A 24,290-nucleotide genomic window follows, 5' to 3' on the forward strand; every position below is an offset into this window, starting at 1 on the left:
GTTATCACTGATAAAGCGTCGAGGTCATCCTGGCAGGCTTGGAGGGTTCTGGTGTCCTTTCTGGGAATGTTCTCACACACTGGATACTTTCTGAGAATGGACACATACACTGCCACCACACTGCCAGTAACATGGACTCGAGAGCTATTGAGCACATACCAGTAACTCCTCTTTAAAAAAGGGACATAGTAAATTAATATCTCTCTCTCTCTAAAAAAAGAATAATCTGCCAAGCATTTTGGAAACTGTTTGTGTGGGCGATCTCTGGCACCACATAGCAAGATGAAAACAGAAGAGTGTCAAACTCCCCCGTACTGAACTGTAATGTGAATATAAAACAAGTGATTTAAATCTGTTCTGCACTCCAGTGACAAGGGGATTCAAGCTGTTTATGTTCTGTTAGGTGTGTGTGTGTGTGTTGCGTACAGTGCGTGAGGTTCACAGTTGAAGGTGTCAAATAACAGAAGTGCCAATCTATGCACACCATACACATCTTTGCTGGAGTGTTGAATTAAAAATGTTTTGGAAAACATAATCACTTTCCCTGAACTACTGTTGCTTTCCATATGCTACTGTAAAACTGTAGTCTAAGCTTTGCACGTGAAATCTGACACCAGGCATAGAGGGACTAAAGCATCACTTCACAGCTAGGCTGGCCTTTCTAGGGAGTTTTTCCTAGCCACCGTGCTTCTACACCTGCATTGCTTGGGTTTTAGGCTGGGTTTCTGTACAGCACTTTTGAGATATCAGCTGATGTAAGAAGGGCTATATAAATACATTTGATTCAAGCAGAACAACTTTATGAGCAATTAAAGAGCCCGTACAGTCTTTATCCACCCACCTATTTTGATTATCACTCAGTGTCTTTTACACTGATAAGTTCAAACAGGTGCCATTAATAAAGGTAACGAGTGGAGGACAGAGGAGCCTCTTAAAGAATCAATTTAACAGGTCTGTGAGAGCCAGAAATCTTGCTTGTTTGTAGGTGACCAAATACTTATTTTCCACCATAATTTGCAAATAAATTCATAAAAAATCCTACAATGTAATTTTCTGGATTTTTTCCCCCTCATTTTGTCTGTCATAGTTGAAGTGTACCTATGATGAAAATTACAGGCCTCTTATCTTTTTAAGTGGCATTTCAAGGCGAAAACAGAACTACTCTTCACTGTGAGAACGCATGTTTCACATTAAAACAGAAAACAGTTTTTTTGGGGTGTAAAAAGAAACTGGATGGGATCTCTGTGCCATTTCCATTTACCCCAGAAAATAATTGAATACTGATTCATATTTTTTTTTTAAAGGAGCCCTGAGACAGAAGAGACAAACAGAAGCAGTGTTGAGTGCCATTTGCTATCTTATCTAATATGTTGCTCTAACAGATACAGCTCCGTCCACCACATGCATACATTCTCCTGTGAGGCCAAGAACAATATGTAGTCTACTTTTTCCCCTCTGGGTGCTTATACGGCAAACAGTTAGACTAGATGCTTTGATATCGGTGGGTAGATGCTAACCGGCTACCTGCGGTTTAACAAGAGGGGGGTCTGAACTCTACCTCTATCCCTCTGACAACCAAGCATGCAATGTTAGAAGCCGCGCTCTCACACACACACACACACACACACACACACACACACACACCACCAATAGTTGCCAACTTGATGTGTTCCACTACAGAAAAAACAAATCGCACTTTTCTTCAAGCTGCTGGCACATCATTTGAATAATTGAGAGAGCCTCTCTCTCCTAGCAGTTAGAAATATGAGCGTTTTAAGATGGGAGGGAGAAAGAGAGATCGAGAGGGAGGAGAGTGAGGAGAGAAACGTCCTTCATGCAGAATTCATTACAGAGATAGTAAGATGCCAGCGCTGCTGACCAGAGCAGAGTGGCTGAGAGGGAAGAAGACTGCAGCTTGGCACTGGAGCAGCAGGCTGCTTTAGACTGGTTATAAATCCCTATGGACCCATCTCAGTTCCAGCACAGTACAGCAGTACGGGAAAGGGGGAAACCTAGTCAGTTGTACAACTGAATGTATTGTTGGTAGGGTACCAGGGAAAGGGGGAAACCTAGTCAGTTGTACAACTGAATGCATTCAACTGAAATGTGTCTTCTGCATTTAACCCTCTGGATCAGAGAGGTGCGGGGGGCTGCCTCAATCGACATCCACGTCTTCGGTGCCCGGGGAACAGTGGGTTAACTGCCTTGCTCAGAGGAACAGTGGGTTAACTGCCTTGCTCAGGGGAACAGTGGGTTAACTGCCTTGCTCAGGGGAACAGTGGGTTAACTGCCTTGCTCAGGGGAACAGTGGGTTAACTGCCTTGCTCAGGGGAACAGTGGGTTAACTGCCTTGCTCAGGGGAACAGTGGGTTAACTGCCTTGCTCAGGGGAACAGTGGGTTAACTGCCTTGCTCAGGGGAACAGTGGGTTAACTGCCTTGCTCAGGGGAACAGTGGGTTAACTGCCTTGCTCAGAGGAACAGTGGGTTAACTGCCTTGCTCAGGGGAACAGTGGGTTAACTGCCTTGCTCAGGGGAACAGTGGGTTAACTGCCTTGCTCAGGGGAACAGTGGGTTAACTGCCTTGCTCAGGGGAACAGTGGGTTAACTGCCTTGCTCAGGGGAACAGTGGGTTAACTGCCTTGCTCAGGGGAACAGTGGGTTAACTGCCTTGCTCAGGGGAACAGTGGGTTAACTGCCTTGCTCAGGGGAACAGTGGGTTAACTGCCTTGCTCAGAGGAACAGTGGGTTAACTGCCTTGCTCAGGGGAACAGTGGGTTAACTGCCTTGCTCAGGGGAACAGTGGGTTAACTGCCTTGCTCAGGGGCAGAATGACAGGTTTGTACCTTGTCAGCTCAGGGATTCGATCCAGCAACCTTTCGGTTACTGGCCCAATGCTCCTACCTGCCAGGCTACCTGCCGAGGCAGGCTGGGTGGTGTTCGGAGGGACACCATGTAGCAAAACGTTTTGCAAAGGACAACCAAATATCGGTGTTCTTATTGGACAAGATCAGAACATAACTTGCTCGCTACTGAACACGACCCTAGTGAGCATGGGCTGGCATGCTGGACTGTAGTACTGCTCCTAGCTCCTCCTGCCACCTGCCTGGCCAGCAGAATGTCAGACCCAACAAAAGTAGGGAGTTTAGTACTATCCCAAGATGTCAGTTCAAATATAGGGACATTTTCGTTCACAAACGCTCAGAAGTCGTTACTGATTCTGCACATACATATACAGACATGTACATTCTACATCCTGAGGGATAAAGACCCTGCTGATACTTTACATATACAGACATGTACATTCTACATCCTGAGGGATAATATACATTCTACATCCTGAGAGATAAAGACCCTGCTGATACTTTACATATACAGACATGTACATTCTACATCCTGAGAGATAATATACATTCTACATCCTGAGAGATAAAGACCCTGCTGATACTTTACATATACAGACATGTCCATTCTACATCCTGAGAGATAATATACATTCTACATCCTGAGAGATAAAGACCCTGCTGATACTTTACATTTACAGACATGTACATTCTACATCCTGAGGGATAAAGACCCTGCTGATACTTTACATATACAGACATGTACATTCTACATCCTGAGAGATAATATACATTCTACATCCTGAGGGATAAAGACCCTGTTGATACTTTACATATACAGACATGTACATTCTACATCCTGAGAGATAATATACATTCTACATCCTGAGAGATAAAGACCCTGTTGATACTTTACATTTACAGACATGTACATTCTACATCCTGAGAGATATAGACCCTGTTGATACTTTACATATACAGACATGTACATTCTACATCCTGAGGGATAATATACATTCTACATCCTGAGAGATAAAGACCCTGCTGATACTTTACATATACAGACATGTACATTCTACACCTGAGAGAGAAAGACCAGTGGTGGTACTCAAAAGCCATACTTGAGTAAAACTAGATAAGTTAATAGAAAATGACTCAAGCAAAAGTGAAAGTCAACCAGTAAAATACTACTAGAGTAAAAGTCAAAAGTATTTGGTTTTAAATATACTTCAGTATCAAAAGTAAAAGTATTAATAATTTCAAATTCCTTATATTATGCAAACCAGACAGCACAATTAATTTACAGATAACCAGGGGTACACTACAACTACTCTGATATTAATTTACAAACGAAGCACATGTTTAGTGAGTCCGCCAGATCAGAGGCAGTAGGGATGACCAGGGATGTTCTCTTGATAAGTGTGTGAACTGGACCATTTTCCTGTCAAAATGTAACGAGTACTTTTGGGTGTCAGGGAAAATGTATAGAGTAAAAAGTACAGCATTTTCTTTAGGAATGTAGTGAAGTAAAAGTTGTCAAAAATATAAATAGTAAAGATAACCTACTTAAGTGTACTTCAAAGTATTTTTACACCACTGATTAAGACCCTGCTGATACGTCAAAGGACACATTACACATACTGTGTTCAAGCAGTCTGAAGTGACAGACTGAAAATGTCATCATCTCACCGCGCCCCCTCTCTCACCAACCCCACACCTCAGCAGATAACCCAGTGACAGACAGAACCTGTACCACAGAACACTACCTACAGTAGCAACCAAGGCTTCTGCTACTGTCTGGGGGAGGAGATAACCCACTGACAGACAGCACCTGACTGTCTCAGCAGCTCTGTGGTGTGTGTGTGTGTGTCTAAAGCAAAGTGTGTACATATCAGTGTTTGTGTGCACCTGTGTAGGTGTGTGTGTGTTGAGAATTTCTCCGCAGGGTCGATGGCCAGAGATTAAAATGGCAGTGAGATGGAAGGCGGAGGGCCCTAAACTCAATGTTTCCTTTGTAGTGGGCATCACAGATCGATGAGAAGCTCAACTCTCCACAACACCAGCTCTGTTCCACTGCTCCTGCCTCCAGCACAGTGATTACATGATTCTACACAGGGAATAGGATTTTTTGTTTGTTAATATCCGGCTCAATATGTTGAGAAACACACAAACCAGTTTCTTTCAGGATTCCGTGAACCTGGTTGCATTTTTGTTGTTGTTGCTATTTTCGCATAAAACAGTCAAATCATCGCAATATTAAATCGCATAACACTGACCCATCACCGCAGTAGAAAAAGAGGGCTCACAATTTCAACAAATCAGCGCACAAATATGGTTAAATCAAGCCACACTTCAACTTCAACAATCGCTAGTCAGGGCAATTTCGTGACAAATTGGACAAAATCGTCGCCATCCAAAATGTCAGAATTGCCACAGCAAAATCAAGCATTTTTGCCTGCAAATATCACAAAGAAAATCTCTGTGGAATCCTGAGTGGCGCAGCAGTCTAAGCCACTGCATCTCAGTGCTAGAAGAGTCACTACAGACCCTGGTTCGATTCCAGGCTGTATCACAACCGGCCGTGATTGGGAGACCCATAGGCCCGCGAAGTGTCGCCCCGGTGTGGCCGGGGTAGGCAGTCTTTGTTCTTCACGGACTTGCCTAGTCAAATAAAGGTTAACATTTTATTTATTTTTTCATACAAGTCACAAACGTACATGCATGTGCACGCACACACAGATTTCATCATTAACAAGCAGTGAGGTGAGAAGTGTGTAATCGGTTTCCCCTCCCCCTGGCATGTAAAAAAGCTTAGATACACAGGGCTAAGAGAATAGAGCTTAGATACACAGGGCTAAGAGAACAGAGCTTAGATACACAGGGCTAAGAGAATAGAGCTTAGATACACAGGGCTAAGAGAATAGAGCTTAGATACACAGGGCTAAGAGAACAGAGCTTAGATACACAGGGCTAAGAGAATAGAGCTTAGATACACAGGGCTAAGAGAACAGAGCTTAGATACACAGGGCTAAGAGAACAGAGCTTAGATACACAGGGCTAAGAGAATAGAGCTTAGATACACAGGGCTAAGAGAATAGAGCTTAGATACACAGGGCTAAGAGAATAGAGGCAGCCTTTGTTAAGGAGATGCTTGAGGCCTCGATGTCTTTAAATAGGCTGTTGATGTTTAAAAATAAACCACATCACAACCCATATAATCACTAGCCAGTAGCCTGAATGGGGATGCAGAGTGTTATGGCCCCACCCAGAGCCCAGGTGATTCTCCTCAGAGTGTAGACTGAGCCTTTGGCAGTGAAAAGCCAATCATTAGTGCCCACAGCCCATCACTGACCCCACAGAGCTGGTCCGATCAGCACACAGGACTAGAGGTCGGGGTTCGCCAAGTGTCCCATTACCCCAGGGCACCTTCCTTCATTCTTTAGCACTCACCGGACACACACACACACACACACACACACACACACACACACACACACACACACACACACACACACACACACACACACCCCATAGCAACAGAGCCATTACAGCAGTACCAAGGGAGTCTCTTTCTCTCTAGCCAACTCTCTCAAACACAGACACACAAGGGATCTGTAAGAAGTCAATGGCATTCATTTTCAGGGACACAGTAGAGCTAATACACAGCACAGTGACAGACACGCACAGTGACAGACACGCACAGTGACAGACACGCACAGTGACAGATACGCACAGTGACAGACACACACACACACAGTGACACACACACACACACACAGTGACAGACACACACACAGTGACAGACACACACACACAGTGACAGACACACACACACAGTGACAGACACACACACACAGTGACAGACACACACACACAGTGACAGACACACACACAGTGACAGACACACACACAGTGACAGACACACACACAGTGACAGACACACACACAGTGACAGACACACACACACACACACGCACAGTGACAGACACGCACAGTGACAGACAGGCACAGTGACAGACAGACACGCACAGTGACAGACAGACACGCACAGTGACAGACAGACACGCACAGTGACAGACAGACACGCACAGAGACAGACAGACACGCACAGAGACAGACAGACACGCACAGAGACAGACAGACACGCACAGAGACAGACAGACACGCACAGAGACAGACAGACACGCACAGTGACAGACACACACACAGTGACAGACACACACACAGTGACAGACACACACACAGTGACAGACACACGCACAGTGACAGACACGCACAGTGACAGACACGCACAGTGACAGATACGCACAGTGACAGACACGCACAGTGACAGACACGCACAGTGACAGACACGCACAGTGACAGACACACACACACACAGTGACACACACACACACACACACACACACACACACACACACACACAGTGACAGACACACACACAGTGACAGACACACACACACAGTGACAGACACACACACAGTGACAGACACACGCACAGTGACAGACACACGCACAGTGACAGACAGACACGCACAGTGACAGACAGACACGCACAGTGACAGACAGACACGCACAGTGACAGACACACACGCACAGTGACAGACACACACACAGTGACAGACACACACACAGTGACAGACACACACACAGTGACAGACACACACACAGTGACAGACACACACACACACACACGCACAGTGACAGACACGCACAGTGACAGACAGACACGCACAGTGACAGACAGACACGCACAGTGACAGACAGACACGCACAGAGACAGACAGACACGCACAGAGACAGACAGACACGCACAGAGACAGACAGACACGCACAGAGACAGACAGACACGCACAGAGACAGACAGACACGCACAGTGACAGACACACACACAGTGACAGACACACACACAGTGACAGACACACGCACAGTGACAGACACGCACAGTGACAGACACGCACAGTGACAGACACGCACAGTGACAGATACGCACAGTGACAGACACGCACAGTGACAGACACGCACAGTGACAGACACACACACACACACACACACACACACACACACACACACACACACACACACACACACACACACACACACACAGTGACAGACACACACACAGTGACAGACACACACACACAGTGACAGACACACACACAGTGACAGACACACGCACAGTGACAGACACACGCACAGTGACAGACAGACACGCACAGTGACAGACAGACACGCACAGTGACAGACACACACGCACAGTGACAGACACACACGCACAGTGACAGACACACACGCACAGTGACAGACACACACACACACAGTGACAGACACACACACACAGTGACAGACACACACACACACAGTGACAGACACACATAGTGACAGACACGCACAGTGACAGACATGCACAGTGACAGACAGACACGCACAGTGACACGCACAGTGACAGACAGACACACACAGTGACAGACACACACACAGTGACAGACAGACACACACACAGTGACAGACACACACAGTGACAGACACACACAGTGACAGACACACACAGTGACAGACAGACAGACACACACAGTGACAGACAGACACGCACACACAGTGACAGACAGACACGCACACACAGTGACAGACAGACACGCACAGTGACAGACAGACACGCAGAGACAGACAGACACGCACAGTGACAGACAGACACGCACAGTGACAGACAGACACGCACAGTGACAGACAGACACGCACAGAGACAGACAGACACGCACAGAGACAGACACACACAGTGACAGACACACACAGTGACAGACACACACAGTGACAGACACACACAGTGACAGACACACACAGTGACAGACACACACAGTGACAGACACACACAGTGACAGACAGACACGCACAGTGACAGAAAGACACGCACAGTGACAGACAGACAGGCACAGTGACACGCACAGTGACAGACAGACACACACAGTGACAGACACACACACACAGTGACAGACACACACACACAGTGACAGACACACACAGTGACAGACAGATACACACAGTGACAGACACACACAGTGACAGACACACACACACACACACACAGTGACAGACACACACAGTGACAGACACACACAGTGACAGACACACACAGTGACAGACACACACAGTGACAGACACACACACACACAAAAGAAAGAAAAGGCATTTCACTGTACTTGTCCATGAGACAATAAAACACACACCTCCGTATCTGGCTGCTGCTCTGCGTCGGGAGGGAGACACCAGCTCCCTGACCATATGAAGCACCTGCATGCTCATAGTGGGGAGGGGCCAACCATGTTCACCGGGCGTGGGGAGCCCACTCTCGCACCCCCGACAACCTCATCCCTTACAGGGTCCTCTGAAATCATCCCAATGTCTTAAAAAGTTCAGATCTCAAATCTTGGATCCCATCTTATCCCTAGGCATCAGGTTTAGGGTCCACAGAGCCCGGATCTTTCACCAGTCCTAGTTCCTCTTTTTGGGGTGGAGTAGTGGCGGAAGCACCTCAAGCTTCCGAGGATGATTCCAAGGTTAGCTATAGCCTCCAGTTCCACCCAGTCATCCCTAAGCCTTTTTCCTCTCTGCTCCGATCCAACCTCCCTCTCTCCTCCCTCGCTCTCAGCACCAGCAGCAAGCCCTCAACACTCCCTTACGCGATCACACATGCACGTCCCTAGCACTCACACACACTTTCCCTCCTACTCTGCTACATGTGAATATCTAAGGCAGTCACATTTAGGTCAACCTAGAGAGGCAGTCTGTTCTAAGACACTGAAGGCAGTCTGCATCACTGCTCTTCCTCTCCTCTCTCTCCAGGGGTCAGCAGTTGTTCTGTCCAGGTAGCTGATTTCCTCCCATCCTCCTACGGCTCTCACAGGTCCAGGAATACCAGACCACCGCTCTCACAGGTCCAGAAATACCCAGACCACCGCTCTCACAGGTCCAGAAATACCAGACCACCGCTCTCACATATTCATTAATACCCAGACCACCGCTCTCACATGTCCATTAATACCAGACCACCGCTCTCACATATTCATTAATACCCAGACCACCGCTCTCACATGTCCATTAATACCAGACCACCGCTCTCACATGTCCATCAATACCAGACCACCGCTCTCACATGTCCATTAATACCCAGACCACCGCTCTCACATGTCCATTAATACCCAGACCACCGCTCTCACATGTCCATTAATACCCAGACCACCGCTCTCACATGTCCATTAATACCCAGACCACCGCTCTCACATGTCCAGAAATACCAGACCACCGCTCTCACATGTCCATTAATACCAGACCACCGCTCTCACATGTCCATTAATACCAGACCACCGCTCTCACATGTCCATTAATACCAGACCACCGCTCTCACATATTCATTAATACCAGACCACCGCTCTCACAAGTCCAGGTAGATCACGCTCAAGTGAAGCTCAAATCACACACAATGTCATCTCAACCCGACGGCTGGGAGCTGGAGGTCGTTGGTTTGTTAGCTGCTCTTCTGAGACTCTCAGGCTCAGCGGAGAGAGTGTGTGGTTGTTTTCCGTCGGTGCTCCCACACACACACACTTATCTTGTTCGGCAGAGGCAGTAGAGGTGAACACACGCACCCAGCTTTGAGGAACACAGGGAGGAGACTGGTAGATCTCTCTCTGTTGCTCTCCCTCTCTGTTCAGAGAGCTGTGCTGTAGCAGTACACCTGGCAGGCAGAACAGATGAAGGTGGTTTGGATCAATAGCAGCAGTATCCCTGCTCCAAAGACACGCCACTCTGCTCACATCCACAGCTAGCTAGCTCACTGGGGTACGGCAGTCAGTCCACCCAACTCATTGGTCTCTCGCCCCGTTGAATCCTCTCTCACTTCTCCCTCTCTCCCCGTGCTCTGCTCTCTCCCCGTGCTCTGCTCCTCTCTCGTTCCCCCCTTCCAAATTCACATCCCTCCCGCTCTTTCAGTTTCTCTCTCCCCCTCTCTTTGTCACCCCCGCTTAGTGACGACCCCCTGCTCCACCATCCCTCTGAAGCCTGGTACATGTACATCAAATATAGGGGGAGGAAAAAAAACAACTGTGTGTGATAATCAGTATTTGTCTGTGTGTGTGTGTGTGTCAGTATATACAGTTGAAGTCGGAAGTTTACATACACTTTAGCCAGATACATTTAAACTCAGTTTTTCACAATTCCTGACATTTAATCCTAGTGAAAATGCCCTGTCTTAGGTAGTCCTTAAGCCATTTTGCCACAACTTTGGAGGTATGCTTGGGGTCATTGTCCATTTGGAAGACCCATTTGCGAGCAAGCTTTAACTTTATGCCTGATGTCTTGAGATGTTGCTTCAATATATCCACATCCTTTTCCTCCCTCGTGATGCCATCTATTTTGTGAAGAGCACCAGTCCCTCCTGCAGCAAAGCACCCCCACAACATGATGCTGCCACCCCCGTGCTTCACGGTTGGGATGGTGTTCTTTGGCTTGCACGCCTCCCCCTTTTTCCTCCAAACATAACGATGGTCATTATGGCCAAACAGTTCTATGTTTGTTTCATCAGACCAGAAGACATTTCTCCAAAAAAGTACGATCTTTGTCATCATGTAGAGTTGCAAACCGTACTCTGGCTTTTTAATGGCGGTTTTGGAGCAGTGGCTTCTTCCTTGCCGAGTGGCCTTTGAGGTTATGTCGACATAGGACTCATTATACTGTGGATATAGATACTGTTGTACCTGTTTCCTCCAGCATCTTCACAAGGTCCTTTGCTGTTCTGGGATTGATTTGCACTTTTCGTACCAAAGTACGTTCATCTCTAGGAGACAGAAAGCGTCTCCTTCCTGAGTGGTATGACGGCTGCGTGGTCCCATGGTGTTTATACTTGCGTACTATTGTTTGTACAGATGAACGTGGTACCTTCAGGCATTTGGAAATTGCTCCCAATGATGAACCAGACTTGCGAAGGTCTCCAATTTTTCCTGAGGTCTTGGCTGATTTCTTTAGATTTTCCCATGATGTCAAGCAAAGAAGCACAGAGTTTGAAGATAGGCCTTGAAATACATCCACAGGTACACCCCCAATTGACTCAAATAATGTCAATTAGCCTATCAGAAGCTTCTAAAGCTTTGACATTTTCTGAAATTTTCCAATCTGTTTAAAGGCACAGTCAACTTAAGGTACGTAATGGAATGGTATTGTGGGAAGTATGAATGCTTTTCACCCTCTGCATGAGAAAACCATGGCAATATAACGTGATGCCATTCATTTACAGAAGATCATACACTTTTTCATTTCATTGACCTTGCGAAGAGATGACTCATACACGCACAAAGGTGGGAACCTGCACGCAAACACACATGTACACAGACACACAGGGTGGGAGGCACGCAGGCGCACACACCCTGCAGTCCCCCCCTGTGTTTCAACCCAAGGACAGGGTGCAGTCTGCATTGCAAGCTGTAATGGGGCAGCCACAGATTCATTCTTTATCCTAATGACATTTCCCCAGAGAGGAAAAGACACACTCTGCACCTGCTCTGCGCGCACACACACACACACACACACACACACTGTGTGTGTCTGCGCCGCTTGAGACAATGAAAGTGTGTGCAGCCCTCCTAAGGCATTGAGTTATTGGGCCCAATTACAGAATGCCATGATACACTGGCTACACTGTTGCTACGCCCCAACACAATGCTGCCCTGTTGCTACGCCCCAACACAATGCTGCCCTGTTGCTACGCCCCAAAACTATGCTGCCCTGTTGCTACGCCCCAACACAATGCTGCCCTGTTGCTACGCCCCAACACTATGCTGCCCCGTTGCTACGCCCCAACACTATGCTGCCCCGTTGCTACACCCCAACACTATGCTGCCCCGTTGCTACACCCCAACACTATGCTGCCCCGTTGCTACACCCCAACACTATGCTGCCCTGTTGCTACACCCCAACACTATGCTGCCCCGTTGCTACGCCCCAACACTATGCTGCCCTGTTGCTACACCCCAACACTATGCTGCCCTGTTGTTACACTCCAACACTATGCTGCCCCGTTGCTACGCCCCAACACTATGCTGCCCTGTTGCTACACTCCAACACTATGCTGCCCCGTTGCTACGCCCCAACACTATGCTGCCCCGTTGCTACGCCCCAACACTATGCTGCCATTGCTAGCTGGCTACGACCCTGACATACTAGGAGTGTGGGGCCCCATCATAGAGATAGAGGTGGTGCTCTAAGTCCCCACAGCACAGTGTAGTGGACTTCAGCGTTTATTAACTAGTCGTGCTGGTCCCCATCTTCTACAGTTCCTGTGTCATATTGCTGTCTTAATATGATCAACATGAACCTTTCTGACATGAAGAAAGGAAGAAAATCAAGGGAGATAAAGGTGTGTGTGTGTGTGTGTACTGACCAAAGGCGTGCAAAGCAAGAGAGGTAAAGAGAGGAAGACCCGGCGGAGTATGGATTGATCCCCTGTCGATATGAGACATACAACGGCGTATATCGACAGTCTCCCCTCTCTCTCCGACAGCCCCTCAACCCTGATCATGAGAGGGGCCAGTCATACACACATCAAATCAATGGCCCCTCCACGTTGCTCTATTAACACCTGCCTGATTGGAAAAGGACAGATAAGTCCTTCTTAGCTCAGGGAACATCACCTCTCCAATCTAAGCCTGTCAACAGTCTTCAATCTGTGAATCTGCAAAGGCTAGAAGGAACTGTCAATGTTGGGTATTAGATTGAGGACCCTCGAGATGGAACACACTCCAGAGGTCAAAATACCAGAAAGTGTCTCCAGAGACGAGGGAGGGATGAGAGGGAGAACATTAAGGATGAGAAAACAGGGAGAAAGATAGGAGAAAATGGCAATAGACAGAGAGAGAGAAAAAGAGAGAGTAAAAGGTAGAGGTTTACACAGCCTCATTTCCACTCACTGAAGTCAGTCAAGAGCAGTCTAATTTGACATGAATAGAGCGCTTTGATTGCTGTCTATGCTGCTACAGCAGTAACTCCAATTTCCCCAAACACTCTCTGCCCCTCGCTCCCTACATGCATCTCTCTCTCCAGGTCAAGCTAGCTGACAAAGGGGCTAATGCACAAACAAATCACTGAAAACACCCACTTGCTGTTAGCTTGGACTGGTAGGAACACACTGTAGAAGGCCAATAAGAAGTACAGGAATTTTACACTAACAGTTTGTTGTATTCTGATCTGAACCAACTTCCATTACTCTTCTCCTTTCTTCCACGAACACTGATCTGGCAGGTCAAAGCAACATGATAAATCATATCCACCCCATTCACATATCAGTGGCTATGATGGAAAGGCCACAAGGAAAGGAACCAAAGTTAGAGTATAGAGACACAAACTATGGGTGTCAGCATGCAGCTGTTCCACTACTGTTTTCATGGATGTTTTGCAGGGAGTTGTTGAGTCAGCGTAAATCAGAGTTGAAATGTTTTTCAAAACAGTTGGACTTTTCTGACTCCTCTTGGGTCTGTCCCAGTCGTCTGTCCCTTCCCCATTCCTCCTCTCTCCCTTTCCTTCCTCTCTTCTGGCTCCGTGCCACAGGGAGCGAGGGACTGGAACACAGTGTGGGGGGCAGACTGGAAAAACATCACCGGGCTCCCTCACACTTCCTGTTTGCCCCGTGTCACTTCCTGCTCTCTGGGTTTAACTTTCAAACCAATCAAAAGACTGCTAGTACTGCACTGACTGTACTATCCTTCTGCATGTCCACTTCATGTTGAGTCTCCAAACTCTACAATGACATCTGACCCTTCCTTATCTATGAACTCGGTCCAACACTTTCAGTCTCAGTCTTCACCCAAACCAGTTCTGGACACTTTGAACGTCTCACACCTCACTTTTACACTCTCAAAGACCACTCCCACATCCAATCCAGACCTCCCCTCACCCAAATCAGGCCTCTGCCTCACCAAAGTCTACTCATCATCCAAAACCAGGCCTCAACCCTCCTGCCTATATCTGTCCCTCCCTCATCCTCATACTTTCCCTCCGGCCTCCTGCAAGCCCAGTCTGTCCTTCACCCTACCCACAGCATGCACAGATCTTCTGCTGTGGCCTTTTACAGGATGGTGAGATATTCAGAGAGCCATAAAGGCTCTCTATGGGGAGAGCTGAGCAAACAGATGTGTGTGTGTGTGTGTGTGTTAGGAGGAGGGGTGGAGTTGTTTACAAGCCAACAGTAAAATCAGCAGCTGCTAAAACAGTGGAGCACTAGAGGTGGCGGTGACAATGATGTGTAGTTGTGCTGTAGGGGCAAGAAGATGAATGACATCCCCCCCCCCCCAAACTGCAGTACCACGAGCGTGGGAGTTTATAAACGATACCCAAGATACTCTGCTCAGGCATGCTCGCGGTCAGCCAGACATTCATGCGTCTTCTGGTCGACAGGGTCTATCCCGGTTGACATTGGTCGATACGATGCGTGTCGTTCGTCATTGGTTTGACGGGTTGCGCGCCATTTCTCAGTTGTCAGAGGGTGTGTGCGGTTACTCAATGCTCAGTAGGGTGGGTGTGTTGTTTGTTATTGGTCATAGGGGTGAGATCAGGTTGCTATTAGTCAGTGGAGGTGGGGGCTGGTATTGCTCATAAGGTGTGAATGGTTTGGCCATTTGTCATAGAGTGTAGTAGGGTTTATGGTTTGTCATTGGTTAAGGTGCGTCGTGTCCTCGCCACTAGAAACGGGAACGATCGTCTCAGCACCAGCTATTTCTGAGAATGCCTGTGTATTCTGCAGTGTAGGCAATGTGGGTTTTACAGCTTGCCTGTCTCATGCATTCGCCTCATCACAATTACACAAATGTACACCACAAATGTGTGTGAGTGTGTGGCTGCATGTCCTGCAGTATAGAGTTACGAGTCCTGTTCATAAACAGCGGGTATACAGAAGCAATTCAGTCAAGATACCACCACACCCCTTTCAGATGAACAGACATGTTGTTTATATGAGGCTGTCACGGCAAAACATAAAGCAAACACGAGGCAAGTAAACCGTCAGTTTGAACTAGATATATTTGTAGTGGACTATATAGGGAATATGGTGCCTTTTGGGATGCGTCCTGAGAGAGTGGAGAAACGGAGTGAGTAAACATGATGTGAAATAAAGGCTCAGCCTGTCCCCAAAGACAAGCACAGCTCCTTAAATCCTTAATCAGGGTTCTATACATAGTGCATGACCCAATCCGTCTGAACTCAACGCCACACATTAAGTATTGATAGGTTCAACTTTGTGAGGAGCAGCGGGGTGCCAGGGTAGAGCTGGGAGTAGAGATCACCATGGCAACATGCAGACTAGACAGCCCATGACAGGCCAACTACAAGCCTTATGGCAGTAGAAAAGTCACCACAATTACTGTATGTATATATATATATATATATATATATATATATATATAGTTATTTTTTGTGTGTGTCAGCAAGTGAATGAGTGTGTGTGTGTGTGTGTGTAAACGTTTTACTATACTTGTGTGTACCAGAAGTTCTCACAAGAAACATAAACCAACTAAACTTCAGAGAAGGACATTTTGCCGGTTCTCACTTGTAAAAAGGCTATTTTAGGCTTAGGGGTCAGGTTTAGGGAAAATAGGACTTTGAATGGGAATGAATTGTTGGTCCACAAAAAGTCCTCACACGTATAGCTGAGTGTCTGCACGTGCAAGTAGGTTAGCGTGAGAGATTGGGATTCCGTGTGTCAGTCAGTAAGTGTGTAATATATGTATGTGTGTCGGTCAGTAAGTGTGTACTGTATGCATGTGAACGAGTGAGGGTGTGTGTGTGTGTGTGTGTGTGTGTGTGTGTGTGTGTGTGTGTGTGTGTGTGTGTAGCCCATTATGTTTCCCCTGTCCCTCCTCCACTGGTGAGATGCCCTAAGGATAGCTCAGTGGATCCATTTCCTCCTCCTGCTGTGTTTACTGCTAGATGTAATCATATTCCTGTGAGGCTTCCTTCCTGTTCCCCCGAACGACACACATCCCGACTAGGGTTGCACATTTTGGGGAATATTCAGGTGGTAACTTTCCGTGGGAATTAATGGGAATATATGGCAATTAACAGAAATATATGCAAATTAATATGAATACATTTACCATATCATTTGGAGACAGAAACAAAAACATTTTACCTTATCATAAGTACACATAATTGCAAATGATTAAAAAAAACTATTTAGTTACGAATTGAACTTTCAATTAAATGAGTTGACTCTTCCTTTGGGATGATTTCACTGAACAACAAAAGAAAAGGGAAAAATGAATGAACCCCAATGATCCATCGCATCTCCCAAAAACATTTTCTAAAACTTTGGTTGTCTTCCTCTCAGGCTTCCATGTCTTCTCCCTGGACCTCCTCAAATGTCCACCTCTTGAACATCAGACTCTGAGGCCTCATCTTCACTGTCACTTTCCAACCTTGTTGAGGATGGCTCGTTGTCAGGCTCAAAAAGCCTCAAATTTGCCCGGATGGCCACCAATTCATCAACCCTTGTATTGGTCAGCATGTTGAGTGCTTTGGGCTCCATGTTCCCAAACAAGGACCAGTTGTGCTCTGAGGCGACTGATGTTGGTGGGATTTGGAGGATGGAGGCAACAGGGGAAAGAGCCTCAGATCCACAAAGTCCCTTCCACCAGGTGGCTGATGAGATATGTTGGCACGGCTCCCGTACTGCATCTCCATCCCAAAGCCCTTACTTAGAAGTGAACTTTGCCAGACTGCCAAGGTGGCAAGACATGGTAGTGATGACACCATATGCCTTGTTGATCTCTGCACCAGACAGGATGCTCTTGCCAGCATACTTGGGGTCCAACATGTACACTGCAGCATGTATGGGCTTCAGGCAGAAGTCTTCACGCTCTTTGATATTGAATTTTTTCCCTCTGCTTGGAGCAACAGTGAAGTGGGCAGGGCAGTACGGATTTCTTCTCTTACATCTGCAAGTAGAGTCTGAACATCAGACAGGGTGGCATTGTCTCCCTCAATCCGTGCAATGGCTACTGCTATAGGTTTGACTGCTTACCACTCTCTCCCAAAACACATCATCCAGGAGGCTTCTCTTGATGGGGCTGTCCATGATGGGGCAGACTGATTCGGCCATTTCTTGGAGACTCCTTCCCCTCCAGGAGACTGTCAAACATGATGATATCACCATCCCAACGAGTGTTGCTAGGCAGCTTCAATGTGGTGCTCTAATTCTTCTCACTTTATTTGGTAGATTTCTGCTATAACTTGATGACTGCCTTCAAGCTCATCTGCAATGTAACGACCGGTGTGTCTATTGTCCCTTGTGTCTGTGCTCTTGTAGAATACTGGTTGAGGGGTGGAGATGTAGTTAATTATTCCTTGCCCACGAACATTTGACCACTCAGAGTTGATTACAATACAGTCTGCTTTCTCTATGATTTGCTTGACCTTCACTTGAACTCTGTTGAACTATGCATCCAGCAAATGAGTAGAAAAAGCATGTCTGGTTGGAGGGGTGTATGCTGGGCGAAGAACATTCAGAAATCTCTTCCAATACACATTGCCTGTGAGCATCAGAGGTGAACCAGTTGCATACACAGCTCGAGCAAGACATTCATCAGCATTTCTCTACTACGTTCCTCCATTGAGTAAAACAAAAAAACTCTGATTCGAGGAGGACCATATCGTTGATATCGATAAGGTGTCTGATTCATCATTTTCACCTCGAATAGAAGTAGAGGGACTTTTGTCAGAGGTTGATTGTTGTGAATGAACTTCATGCACTTGGCCAGATGATTCTGCGTCTTTGTTGCATTCTTCACATATGATTTGGCACAGTATTTGCAAATGTACAGCTTTTCCTTCTATATTAGCAGCAGTGAAATGCCCATGGTATTTTCCTGTAAAGCTTAGGAAAAAAATGTGTAAAAAATATGCAAATGCAATTCCATGTACAGATAAATAGTTAAGCAGTTAGATTGAACAACTCCTTTGTAAGATAAATGTTTTAAAATGTAACATGTATGGAAACAGGTGAATTAACACTCCTCAGTTAGCAGGCTCAATCAAGCTAAAACACACATGGTAGCAAAAACTAACTAGCAGAAATTGTTAGCAAGTTAGAAATGATTTAAAACACACTTTGCTGTAGGCTACTATTTACTAGTTAACAAAAAATCATGCATGTCATAAAATATATTCACCCCACCCAGTACTGTAATCAAAACCTACCAGAAAGTATGTAGTCCTTGGCTCAGACAGTGTAGTAGTGTGGGCTCAATAGCATCTCATTAGTGTGCAAGATCTTGAGAATCAGCTGTACATGTGATGGAAGAATGAGGGTTGCAATTCCATTGAATTGGGGATAGTTTAACCAAAATATGCCACAAGACCTAGAATTGCCTTATGTGTATGCCACAAAAAAAACGTTCAGGCTTAAAATTCCCAGGCTTAACTTCCCATGGAAAATTTACAGGAAAGTTTACAACCCTTTGCAACCGCAACATACCTGCAAGACACCCCCCCCCCCCCCCATCACAACATGTCATCAGCTACATGCTGTGGTCCACAGAGAAAAGCAGAGAGACAGAGAAAGAGAGAGAGCAACAGGAAGCCAGGTCAGTGGAGTGGGAGACTTGGTTCCATTGTGAACACAGAACTGAGACTACAGCTCCACAGGAGGAACTGAGATCAGAGGATATGGGAGAGGACATAAACACTACCGTACTAAAGCCCAAAACATAACACTAGTTGAACACTGCAATGCAGCAATGCTACTACCTCTATACAGCAGCAGCTACAACCCATTGCAGCCAGTTGCTCCAGTTATAGACGGGTTGAAGGTTTCGCAACAAAACCAACTCAAAACAGACGGGATTGGCTTAGAATGTTGACAACATGCAAACTATATTTTGTCTCCAATGTTTATTGAAAACAAATACATTTGCACGATGATTTCTTGTCTCTCGAATACATCGCTACAGTTGTTGGTTAGCTAGCATGCGGAATTTTGCCATATTTAGCACGGACATCAGTCAAAACACCTCAAAAACAAAACTATGTATCAAGAACAAGATAAAAACTCGCTGAAACGCACCACCTACGATTCGCCCACATGGCAGCTTCTTATTGTTGCTAGTCATCTGGCCATCCAGAACCACAACAACACACTGACTTCTGCCCCATTGAAGTGTGCACATCGTTGTCATGCCGCTGTCAGCTAACCCATCTATAGCTACAACAACAAACTGTCCTGCCTGTTAGAGGTGACACCTTCAATGGAAGATAAATCATTTACATTTTGTACAAAAAGTATCTACATACCTAACCCTAAAACCTACGTGCACTCTCCCATACTCAAACTTCTCAACTTGTTCAGGACACAGCCCAAGTGGGATAGATGAACTAGTCTAACCTGTACAACACAAATTGGGCTTTGTCCCTCAAACAAATACCTCTCTCTAGTAATTATCCCTGTGACAGTGTCAGTCTGAGGGAATGCTGGAGTCTTGCTGTGCTAAACAGAGCTGTCCAGAGACAGAGGGATGTTAACAGGCCTGGCCCTACACCAAGAGACAGAGGACCAGGGGGTTGGAGACTTCTGCTTAATCAGTGCTGAGACTTCCCATGTTAGCAGTTTAGCGATTGTATAGCCCTAGACTGTGCCAAGTTTGCATGTTAATGGATTGGAGGCCAACTGCTTTTAACCAGGGCCAAGTGTTAGCATTTTAGCAGATAGCCACTCTGCCCTGCTCAGCATGAACAGGTCCAAGGATTAGCCGGTTAGTGTTTTGGGGGCCTGGATATGCATTCGGAACATTATTGTTCTGTCAAAGTGAAATCCTATATTGGTGTGTTCCAGTAGTCTGTTCGCATGTTCCCCATGACAACAGGGCTAGTGTTATCGGGCTGTCAGTGAGCAGTGGTAGCCAGCATACTAGGCTAGCGGTGCTGTCTCAGTGCCCAGCAGATGGAGACCAGATGAGGCTTTAGAGGAGATAATTACCCTAGTCTGCGCCACGCCTAGCCACTGTGGACCCAACAGCACGCTAGCTACCGAATGACATCAGATCAGTTCTCCTCTGACAAGGAGAGAAAGAGGAAGCGGCCGTGTGAAAGACAGAGTGGGAGCAGAGACAGAGAGAGTGGGGGCAGAGACAGAGAGAGTGGGGGCAGAGACAGAGAGAGTGGGGGCAGAGACAGAGAGAGGGGCAGGGGAGACAGGTGATAGCTAGACATCTGGTAACATACATCACTCCCCCTTTCATCTCCACCTCCATAACACAGACATGTGAAGTCTGGATTGTTTATCAAACACGGCTGGTCAGTAGGGAGAGGGGGGGTGGAGAGAGCACTCTGGTGACTGATATCTACACTACTGAAAGACCTCTGCACTAACCTAAGGGCCTGTGTATAAGCATTCACAGTCCAGCCATTTCAAGGCAAAGACAGAACTACTCTTCACTGTGAGAACGCATGTTTCACATTAAAACAGAAAACAGGTTTTTTGTTGTTGGTGAAAACACAATGGGAACTCTGTGCTTTTTTCATTTACCTCAGAAAACAATTGGATACTGGTTCTGATATTAAAATAGTAATAATTAAATTCATTTATGTAGTGTTTTTTTTACCTATTGCTCCAAGTGCTTCACAAAAGACAACATCTTGTGACTGTCAAAACTTTGTGTGATGCAGAGACAACTCCTGTCCTCTCCTCCTTTCCAAATGCACAGGAAATGACTCCATCCAGAATGAGTCATCATCCATCTACCGTCACTCATTAACATACTCGTTAGGGAGAGCAGACCCCCCTCATCTCCCCATCCTACAGGCTAACGGGCGGGTGGAGGCTAATTAGGGTAATTAACTAGGGATATCAACAACATCGAGAGGGCACAATCAGTGAGTGAATTTACCAAAGCCATTTTATCCCAAAGCACATTGTGTGCTGAGAAAGCACATTGGGGTACAATACGTGACCGTACTATCAGCTTCTCCCATGGGGTTACAACAGGGTGTTATGTTAGTGGTTTGGGTTGTTAGTGGTTGTTGTTTTGGTGCAGCCTGACTGACTCTCTAGCTGTGCTATTTGTGTTCTCACTGAAGTAAGGGATCAAAGCTGGAAAGGCCTTTCAGCATTTATCAGAGCAGGAAAAGTGGGGTCTTGGTGATAGGCTACGCAGGGCCTGAGCACAAAACATAGACACACACACTACACTTTTCTGATTCACACTCTGGAACTTTGAAATGCCTGTAGAGTATATTTTGTAAAACAATATAAAGAAACATTTGGCTAATCAAAACATTTAGATTTTCTATAATCATGTTTATATTTTTCAATATTCATAAACATATGTAAGACATTTCAAAATATGCTTTACAGCCAACGCTAGACAAGCATTTGTGTAAGTTTATCATAGCCTAGCATAGCATTATGCCCTGCTAGCAGCAGGCAACATTTTCACGAAAATAAGAAAAGCAATCAAATTAAATAATTTACCTTTGAAGAACTTCGGATGTTTTCACTAAGGAGACTCCCAGTTAGATAGCAAATGTTCCTTTTTTCCAAAAATATTATTTTTGGAGGCGAAATAGCTCCGTTTGTTCTTCACGTTTGGCTGAGAAATCGACTGGAAAATGCGGTCACTACAACGCCAATTTCTTTTCAAAATTAGCTCCATAATATCGACAGAAACATGGCAAACGTTGTTTAGAATCCATCCTCAAGGTGTTTTTCACATATCTATTCGATAATATATCCACCGGGACAATTGGTTTCTCATAAGAAGCGATTGGAAAAATGGCTACTTCTGTACTTTACTCAAGCTTTTCTGCGGGAGGCATCATGTGACCACTTGCTCAATGTGGTCCCTTACGGCTATTCTTCAACATAAATGCGTAAAAAGACGTCACAATGCTGTAGACACCTTGGGGAATACGTAGAAAGCGTAAGCTCATTCGTAGCCCATTCACAGCCGTATAAGGAATCATTGGCATGTAGCGCTTTCAAAAAAATGGGGCACTTCCTGATTGGATTTTTATCTGGGTTTCGCCTGTAACATCATTTCTGTTGCACTCACAGACAATATCTTTGCAGTTTTGGAAACATCAGAGTGTTTTCTATCCAAAGCTGTCAATTATATGCATAGTCGAGCATCTTGTCGTGACAAAATATCCTGTTTAAAACGGGAACGTTTTTCATCCAAATGAAAATATTGCCCCCTAGTCACAAAAGGTTAATTAAACACGATGGAGTCTTAAAAGGAGGCCGTGTATAGGGCAAAATGTCCAATTTCTATTCATTATTCATATATTATGCTTTAATATACTAATGTCAAATATATGTCTACAATCCTCCCTCAAAAAAACACTTCGATGGTTGAAATTTCATAAAAATCATGGTCTTTTTTGGGGGGCTACTTTAGTGAGAAATCACCAAGTGTGTTCCGTGAGTGGTTTCCCGCCCAATTGTCTCCTAACCCTAATAGCCCAGTTTGCAGTGTGAACAAGTTCCTGGCAGGTATCTCTCGTCTGTTACTATCAATTACATGTTCATCCATCACTCAAAATCAGACACCTTGTGGACCATAAGCACAGATCACAAACATGCGCACACGGTCCCATGCTTACCCTGCATGTTTATGAGCGTTGGAGCGCGCAGAGGAAAAGGCAGTAGTCGAGTTCACTCTCTCAGCACTCCCCTCCACAGCATCTGGCTAATCCAATCACCTTACAGTGGACACCTCACATGCACAGGGTTGCCCCGGTAACCTACTAGCAACCCTTCAGCACCAGATAGAGACCTAGCCTACTCAGAGCACTGCAGATAGAAATGCACTGTATGGAACGGACATGTTCTACTATAATAGATGTGGACATACTGGACAATCAGGCCAGCTCTATGCAATACATTCTATCTGAAATGCTCTTAAATATGTTTTTGCTTTGTTGAATCTGGAATTGGACTTGATAAAGAGCCGTGGGGAAAGTCCCCTTTGAAAGAAGATATCCAGATAACAGCCAGATAACTTTGTTTGTCCAAAGTTTTAGTTATGAGTGTGGACGCTCCTTTTCATTCCTTTGACACCGCTAACTTAATTTACACTCTGCAAAACACACACACCCGAAGCTCTTAATTATTGCCCATGTATTCTGAGCCAAGACACATTCCAAGTGCAATATCTTAACATAGAACTGAGCAGAAGCTCAGACATGGTGTGATTCACAGCTCACTTTTCCATAGAATGCAGCATGTCCCATTAGACACTGTCAGATTCAACACCATGGACAAAGATGGCCCAGGCACAGCTGTACTCTCTCACACACACACACACACACACACACACACACACACACACACACACACACACACACGCACGCACACACACACACACACACACACACACAAATGGAGTGTGTATCCTGCTACACCCCATGCCCCTTCCCAT

The 24,290-nt window shown here is 45.9% G+C and overlaps 1 protein-coding gene across 2 annotated transcripts in view; it reads right to left on the reverse strand.

Annotated features, from left to right (window-relative positions):
• LOC109896716 (USP6 N-terminal-like protein) overlaps nt 1–24,290 on the reverse strand; it is a 66,266-nt gene that overhangs the window by 29,661 nt on the left and 12,315 nt on the right. The window contains exon 1 of one of the 2 annotated variants that reach the window (XM_020491033.2): nt 9,066–10,984. The exons of the other annotated variant lie outside the window; for it this stretch is intronic. Within the exon in view, the coding sequence (XP_020346622.2) occupies nt 9,066–9,141 (76 nt within the window). The 5' untranslated portion in view covers nt 9,142–10,984. Of the gene's footprint in view, nt 1–9,065; nt 10,985–24,290 lie in introns of those variants that run through there. 2 annotated transcript variants of the gene reach the window in all.

Source organism: Oncorhynchus kisutch, linkage group LG9 (genome assembly GCF_002021735.2).
Source record: "Oncorhynchus kisutch isolate 150728-3 linkage group LG9, Okis_V2, whole genome shotgun sequence".
In the NCBI taxonomy this organism is placed as follows: domain Eukaryota; kingdom Metazoa; phylum Chordata; class Actinopteri; order Salmoniformes; family Salmonidae; genus Oncorhynchus; species Oncorhynchus kisutch.